At 35.9% G+C, this 8,641-nt stretch overlaps 1 protein-coding gene across 5 annotated transcripts in view; it reads right to left on the bottom strand.

Annotated features, from left to right (window-relative positions):
- The window catches only part of Cdh18 (cadherin 18), an 814,309-nt gene that overhangs the window by 379,453 nt on the left and 426,215 nt on the right, over positions 1–8,641 (bottom strand). For all 5 annotated transcript variants that reach the window (XM_017795255.1, XM_017795257.2, XM_017795256.1 and 2 more), the window contains exon 2: positions 731–1,197. In XM_017795255.1, the coding sequence (XP_017650744.1) occupies positions 731–958 (228 nt within the window). In that variant the 5' untranslated portion in view covers positions 959–1,197. The remainder of the gene's footprint in view (positions 1–730; positions 1,198–8,641) is intronic.

Here is an 8,641-nt window from a genome sequence, read left to right as displayed (position 1 = left end):
AAATATTCACAAGCTGAAAAGGACCAATATAAGAATATGCCTAAGTAATTTAAACAGTAAATATTAGGAAAAAAAGTTATTTTGTTTTTATTTTTTAGCATCATGTGTACCAATCAGAAAAATGTTCCAAAAATACTGTACCAATATGTGCAATTGTAAATTTGATAATAAAGACAAAAGTACTTAACTGCTTTTTAAGTAAAACTTCTCTCTTTAAAAGAGAAAATGGCAATGTTATTGGGAAAGATTAGTTGGTTAAGTATGTATGAAACATCGTTTAAAAAGATGTAATCTGAGGGGCTGGGAGATGGCTCATCAGTTAAGAGCACAGGCTGCTCCTGCAGAGGACTTGGGTTCTGTTCCCAGGACCCATATCACAGCTGACAACCACCAACAACGTTAGTTCTGGGGGATCTAACACCCTCTCCTGGCCTCCCAGTCATAGCTTGTATGTGACAAACGTACATACCAGCAGCCAAAACACTTATACACATAAAATAAAAATATTTTAAAGAAAGATGTAGTCTGAGAAACTGTCTACTTTTCTACAATTACTTTTGGTTTTCTAAACAAATTAACAGCTTTCTATGATACTATTTACTTCATTTTGCATGTGTCTTCAATTAATATTCCAAGTCCACATTTATTTCAATGCATGATTTCTAAAAAGAAGAAAAACTAATAATCAAATAAATAAATCAAAAATTAATAAAAAGAAAAACAAACTTACTTTTCCAACATATTGTGGATCTGGTCCCATATGTTCTTCTAAAACAAAGAACTGATTCCATACCCATCCCCTCTTCGGACGATGGTGGACTTCGGTTTCCCCTTCAGTGTGCTTGGTTTGGTTTCTGGTCACCTTGATGGAACTGTGGTGAGCAGTTCCATAACACCTCTGCACAAAACAGAGACACACGAGGACTGGACAGATGCAAGATGTGCTCGTAAGTTTCATTGTAAGATCACTTTCCTGTTCACAGTTCTTCCTTTCTTTGTTGGCTACAAGGGCTCAGTGAGCATTCAAAAGAGATGCCAAGGACAGTCCAAAGTAGGTTGTTTAGCCTGTCCATGATATAGCTGCCCATCAGGGAAAGGTCAGATCATGTTTACATCCTGAGGCACAGGCAGAACAGCTGCAACAGCCATTGGATCCCGAGTCTTCACTGTAGATGAACACAGATCATCATTTTCTACCTAATGGGAAGACAGAATTCATAAATATTACAAAATGTGAATTTTAAATTACACTCTGAATAGAAATTATGTATTTTGCAGAATGACGATAATAGGTGTGGAATCCACTGGAAGCGGTGCGTCTGTGCATATCTAGGAGAGCTTTAACTGAGGGAACAGCCACCCTGAACTTGGACATCAACATTCTAGACTGAATATAAAGGGGGAAAAGATAAAGCCCGAGGAGCACAATCCATCTCTTCCCGCTCCCTGACTGGGGATTATATGTGCACACACACTGCACACTCCAACTGCCTTGCCTTTGTCATCACGAAAGACATCCACAAACACAGTACCAAAACAATCCCTTTTCCTTCTCTTAAGATGCTTCTTGTCAGGTATTTGGTTATAGCAATGAGAGTAACTAATACATTAGTCAAAGAGTGCGTGTAAATCTTCCAGAATGTACATAAACACCTGTGCCTGATTATATTTTACATGTACTTCCCCATCTTCACTATTCATCCTCAGTTACCAATCACTCATAGACTTTTATGTGTAATATTAGGTTTTGTTAGGTGTAATACAAAATTGCTGCACATATTGCACACTGATTATCAATTTCATGTAACTCATTGATTTTGATTGGAAAGACTCCATGTTTTCTATTAATACCATGACGACAATAAAATGGGTACTTAAATTGCTTTATTAAGAAGAAGAAAATGTTAGGAAGTAGAAAAGACTAAGCTCCTTGGGAAAATGTAGTGAGCTGAAAATCACTCCTTGACACACATTTTGGCTGTGTCAGATGTGAGTGAGAGTCCCAACATGCTAAGCTTCCACGTACAAGGATGTTCATGGGTCCTTCTCATAATCCTACAAGGAATGGACTTTATATACAGGAAAAACAGGTTTTCAAGTGTGAGAACGACTTCAGCGAAGATTGGATTTTAGCACACAATTTTAGCAGCTGTATAAAGAAAATCTTAAAAGGAAAAAAAAGTGCCAAGAAAAAAATGTTGTTATGTTTTCATAAAAGAAATGTCAGGGAGCCCAACTTAGACTTTGTTATAATTACACAATAAAGCAAGATGAGTAATTTTCTAGAAGACAGATGACAGGATTTATGAAACACAAGGTTGATTCTGAAATTACTATCTTACTTGATACAAATTTTTGAAGAACGTCTGGCAGTGATAAGTATCTGAGTTAGGATATGTTCAGAAAATTAATGTTGATTTAAAAATGTGGCTTGTTCCAGACAAAATCTGAGCATGGACATGAGGAGGTGTGTAAGAAACCCCAAACTACCTGAGGAAATACTGGCCTCTGATGGCTGCTTGGAGGAAGAGAGTCAGTCTCATTTAAAGATGAGACACATGGTTGTAAGTTGGTCATGCTCCAATGGGTAGGTGCACACGGCACACCAAAGCATTATTGGTTATATGTGTATACATACATATAGAGAGAGACAGAGAGAGAAAGAGAGAGAGAGGCAAAATTTTGTTATATGTGTGTGTTTATATATATACACACACATATATTAGAGTACATGAAATTGGGGGCATGCACATGAGGGAAGAGATCTAAATTTGATCAAAATATACAGTGTGAAATTTACAAAAATTAAATTATAAAAACTTGGTAAAAGCATTAGGTAGTTTACTTTCACATTACATAAATTTCCACCTTGCAAATAAGCATAAATTATTATGTAGATGGAAATTAATTATAAGGAGGTGGACATGAGGATACAATTAATCTTTTTAAAAAATTACTCATCTATCATAACATGATTTTTTATGTACAATTTAAAAAATGGGATTTGTATAGTTAGGAATGAAAAGTTTATAACACCAGTAAGGCATTCTCAACTGTAAGAATCTTTTCTAATTAATTAGGCTTATTAATAATAATATTTAACCAGTTGTATAAGAACTGTGTAGGATTAGAGTTTGAGTTTAATATCTGACAAATGTGTTATTCAAATTTCAGAGTACTCTACAAAAACAAGGATATATTTTTCACTGTTTGAATTTCAAGTGATTCAAAATCTTGCCTTACATGTAAAAGAAAGTCATATCATTCCAGGTCCAAAATTTTACAGGCATGAGAAAGGGAGTCCAAACCCACAACAATTATTTCTTATTACATAGTTCCAAAGATGAACTCTTATTAATAATCTAATTCTTTCAAGTCTCAATAGTCACCTCCAAGAAAACGTGAGGCTGATGTAATTGCCTTCATATGCTTTCCCCTCTACTCATACCAAATTACTTTGGTGACTTTATTCTATTTGACAAGGATTTTGAATGTCAACTCATAGATTTTTACGTAGGAGAATTTAGTGGCTCTTCTTAGAAGCCAAGCTGACAAATATAGAGAAGGTGCTATTATCCTAATGCTTTCTCCCGATTTGGTGTGATTTTCAAATCAAATTCACAACTTTTCCCTTTATGTTAAGTTATTTAACAAAGCATAATTCATGAGGAAAAGGTGAAGAAAGTGGCTTTTGTAGCCCATTACATATATGTAGAAAGACTGATTTTCTTTACACTGTTGATTTCTGTGTTAAAGCAGAGATACAGAAGTGCATTTTCAATAATATATGTAGTATGTATTTCTGAAACTCATAACAGTTATGAAAAGTGATGAATATACTTGGATGAGAGAAAACAAACATAACAACTGCGATTTTGAACATAATTTAATTCAGCAGTTATGTCAGTATCCAGTGGTAGCTCAAAGCAAGGAGGAACTCCAGCTGTGCACCTCCAACAGCAAGCAAGTACATGATCTTCACTCCTGTCTTATATTAATTCCTGCTTCACTCTAAACCTGATTCTTAAGCAGCCTTACAATATTCTTTCAATATTTTTCTTTGTCGTTTCTCATGGGCAAATTGCCTTGTGTTTGTAAACAAAAACTTTTGGTATGAGCATTCCTGTAGTAATACTTCAAATGCATAATTTTAAATGACCGAAATACATGAAATAATGTACAAGGCAGTTTCTCCCTTCTGCTCTGCATTCAACCTAAGTGAATAACCATTTCATCCATGGCTCTTGGAATGAATCCCCTCTTTACTAGTTAATAATTAGTTATTAATACCAACTACAACCAAGAGACCTTGCTTGCAATGTCAAATTTATAGAAAAATATCAAACTCATAATGGCACTTTTGTCTCTGAAAATAATGTGTTTGCCAAAATTTATAACCCATATGTTCCTGTGAACTTATAGATTAATAATACCATATCATTTACAGATGAATGTTGATTATTTTTATGACTTTATGAGGTATTCCATGATCAAAACTTTAATCAATAAGACTCTGTGTACTGGTCTCCTTCTTAGTGGAGGGAAACCTTTTTAAATTAGTAGATTCTCACATTTGCTCCAAAATTCCTTGCTTGTTACTAATATTTTTTATTTTCTTTTCCTACCATTTTAATTTATGACTCATATTTAAAAGAAGGCTGGACAATATTTTCTGTTATTTAAAATGATTGCCTTGGGATAGAGAGGTGGCTCAGCAGTTAAGAACACTGTTCTTGCAGAAGATCCGGGTTCGAATCCCAGCACCCACATGGCAGCTAACAACTGTCCGTAACTCCAGTTCCAGGGGATCTGAAAGCCTCTTCTGTCCTCCACGGGCATTGCACAAAATGGTTGCACTTACCTACATGCAGGCATAACACTCATACACATAAAATAATAAATAAAACATTAAAAGAATAAAATAAAAAACAATAAAATGATTGCCTTAACCACAAAGATATAACTCAGGCTGACCTCAACCCATAGTCCTTCTGGATCACCTCCTTACTGTAATGTACTGGTATTAATTACCACAATTGACTGTTCTCTCTCAAAGCTGGTTGCTAGGTTTCAATTCTTAGACACATGTTTTAACTGGAAAATCCATGGACTCCAAAACATAAATGAAAGGCCAAGAATTGTGTGTGTGTGGGGGGGATACTTCATGGCAGGGGAGAGAAAGTGGGGTGATTTAAAGGCAGAAGATAAATAATAGAGTAGGAAAGGTTTAACGGGGATGGGGAATGGGAGGACAGGCCAGAGGAGGGTGTATTGGGAGGGATAACTAACACTGAAGGCCTTTAGAGAAAGCTGTATGGAAACCTACCACTTTGGATAAATACTTCTTAGAGTACATTCATACACATTATTAAAGGAGAATAAAAGAACTTGTCTCATAACAGTGGGACATTGCTCCTACTAGACACCATAGGTTACAAAAGAAAAAGCCCAATGCCACAGATGGACTCCCTCTTGTGAAGATGTTGACCAGGGATTCCATAGACCCTCAAACACTACTGGATATGGCTCCTGCTCTTGGTTACCCACCAGAACTTTACAGTAAGACTGTATTGCCAAAGACACAACACATCTGTGCCAGAGAATGAACAGGAGAAATAAAGCTGGTAATGACTTTAAAGTTTAATCTCTACTGGTTGCTTTCATAGTGATGGAAGGTGTGTTACCTTACCCAGTTGTTACTTTCACATTGAGTTATGCTTTACTATTATTTTAATTATTCAAAATATTATATGCCAACTATAACTTTTTTGTTACTTGTAAGGAGGAAATATCATATTGTTGTATGTATATACAATAATTGAAGTGTCCAATGATATATTGATGGATATTTGTGTGTATATGTACATCTATAACAAACCACTGAAACCACACATTTGCAAATAATAACCTACTGTGTTCTGAAGGTTAATTTAAAGGCTGAAAGTTTAAATCCAAAAGGACTATAGCCATACTGCATAGTGTGGCTTAAATAGACAAATCAGTATGGGGGCATAAACATTCAGTCTGTAACAACATTTATCTCTAGAATTTAAATTACATGCAAGGATTACTAAAAGTTACAGGACTCTCTGCATTTTCAGTATTTGTATTGAGTTTTTGTTCATTTCATATAATATATCTTAATATAGACACCCTCTTCCCTCCCGAACTCTTACAGCTGTCCCCCACCAGATTTCAGATATTCTGTCATATAAGTCCTAGCTGATCAAGTGTTTCTATCAAGGTGTCTTCTGGTACAACTTGATCCACTAGAGCCTAGTCAATCTATTTAGATTCCCTTCCTTAAAGAATACCTACTCTCTGTCCCCATCAGTAATCACAGTTTCCAGGCTAGGGGTGGAACCTGATGTTCATTTCCCCAGTTCTATGCTGGGTTGTTGTCTGATTGAGTCAGCATGGGTCTTGTGTATACTGACAACACTGCTTAAAGTTCATATAAGCAAGTTTCCAGAGGCCTGGAAGACTGTCTCCTTATGATCATGCACCAACCTAGGCCCTTCCCTCTCTCAGCCCCCTCTTTCACAATGATCCCTGAGTCATGGGTGGGTGAGGTTTAATATTAGAGTCCTATCCAGGGACACACACTCTACAGTCTCTTATTCTCTACAAGTGTGGCATCTGTGTCCATTGCTCTCAGTTGTAAGAGGAAGCTTCACTGGTTTATATTTGTAAAAACTACTTAATGAACTTTATTTCATGAATGATCCTTCTTATTACTTTCTACATTGCATGACACAAGCTATTTCACATTCTGTAAAGCAGAATTAAATTTCTGACAGCTTCTAAAACCTTGTATTGTGTATCATTGGTAAGAATTTATCTGACCTTGTATAAAGCAATTGCAGCCTAAATAATATGACGAATAAGATATACTACAATGAAAATCTTTTTTATGGGAATTACTTTTATGTTGGCATAAATATGGGCAATTTATATGATAAAAGTGCTCACCAATACGAGCATACTGTTTAGTACCAGAGAGGGTCTTATGCACAGAGAAAAACCCCATAAGACAACTTTCAAAATATTTAGCATTGCATGCATACAAATATGTCTACTCTAAGGAAATGTAATTTATTATAATCAGTTTACTAAAACCTTGATGTCATGGAACTATCTTGAAATATTTATATTGAAATTTAAAATGTGTATATTTGAATCAAGCTGGGAAGAACACATAACAGAGCTTTGAAACTAAATCTTTCTGATGATAAGGCTGTTGTTGATTCATTTTGAATATAGTGGTATCCAACTTTTTCTTTCACAAACTGGGGTTGAAGAGGTTGCTCAGTGGTCAGGAGCACAGGTTGCTCTTACAGAGGACCCAGGTTTGATAGTGAATGAAAGCTCATTATCTTTGTCCTGGGTTTAATGAATCAATATATAAATGCATTATATATTATAACACACTAACACTAATGCTCACATTAAGGAACTTAGTCAATTTATTTCAGATCTAAAAGTCTGAAGGAAGCCTGAATTTCTTTGTTGAGAGGTATAGGAACATCTCCCATTACTGGACAGCCACATCTTCAGATGCTTGTCTGACCCTGGAATAGTGGTTTCCATTGGATCTTGGATGAAGTGATTAATAATATATTGCTATATTATTGTTGTGCTAGACTCTTGCTTTAAGTTGACTTCTTGTTCAGTTTACAATGATATTTGCTTCTCAGATTTTACTTTATATTTCATTCCTTAATACTCTGTTTTAACTGTTTTTTCTATAACTTTGAGAAGGATTTATATCTCAATATATAGTTTGTTAGCTGAATAATTAAATGCACTCCTCCATCTGCCAGTTGACATAAATAGCTTTTGCTTATACTCCAAATGCAAATACCACACCACATAGAATTATGGAGAGCCTTGCCCCAAATCAAGGCATCTGTCTGTGACCCACAGGGTCTCATATCCTGCCAGAATCTAAGCTACAGTGCCAGTCATCTTCTGTGCTTTCAGGAAGACTAAAATCTCATTCCCTTGCCTATGGTGGCACGTGTATGCAACCACAGCATTTGAGGGACAAAATGCAAATAATCACAATTCAAAGACAGTCTAGCTACATAGGCTAGCCTGGATAATATAAAAGACCCTAGCACAAAACCAACAATAAAACAAAAGAAAGTTTATAATTTTTAAACTCTACACTTCACAATCTAGATATCAAACTTCATTGTATCTTCCTTTTCTTATCAATTTCCCTAACCTTGATCCTGTACTACAGAAACCACATCATCCATTAGGATTCTTACTAGAGCCTATTTTCCAATGTAAATTATACTTGAATGTCTTCACATAATAAAGAAAATATTTTATAACAAAGCTTACACACATAGACCCTCAAGTGAACAGGCATAGTGGCTCTAGTATTTTAAGAACATGGATACTTGTGGAACTGAACACGGTCTGCTTGCTATGTCAATCACAAGTTTAGCTCTTAGCAGATCTGCTCATCCTTCAAGCACATTGTGCTGGATAGCTTTAGTGTCAACTTGACACACCTGGGTTGAGGGAGCCTCAATCAGGAAATTGCCTCTATTGGACGGGCCTGTGGCCATGTCTGAGGGGCATCTTCTTGATGAGTGATGTGGGAGGGCCCAGCCCACTGTGGGTGGTG

This window comes from Nannospalax galili, unplaced genomic scaffold, assembly GCF_000622305.1.
Source record: "Nannospalax galili isolate Female #2095 unplaced genomic scaffold, S.galili_v1.0 scaffold207, whole genome shotgun sequence".
NCBI classification, from domain to species: domain Eukaryota; kingdom Metazoa; phylum Chordata; class Mammalia; order Rodentia; family Spalacidae; genus Nannospalax; species Nannospalax galili.
This window is presented reverse-complemented; position numbering and strand designations above follow the sequence as displayed.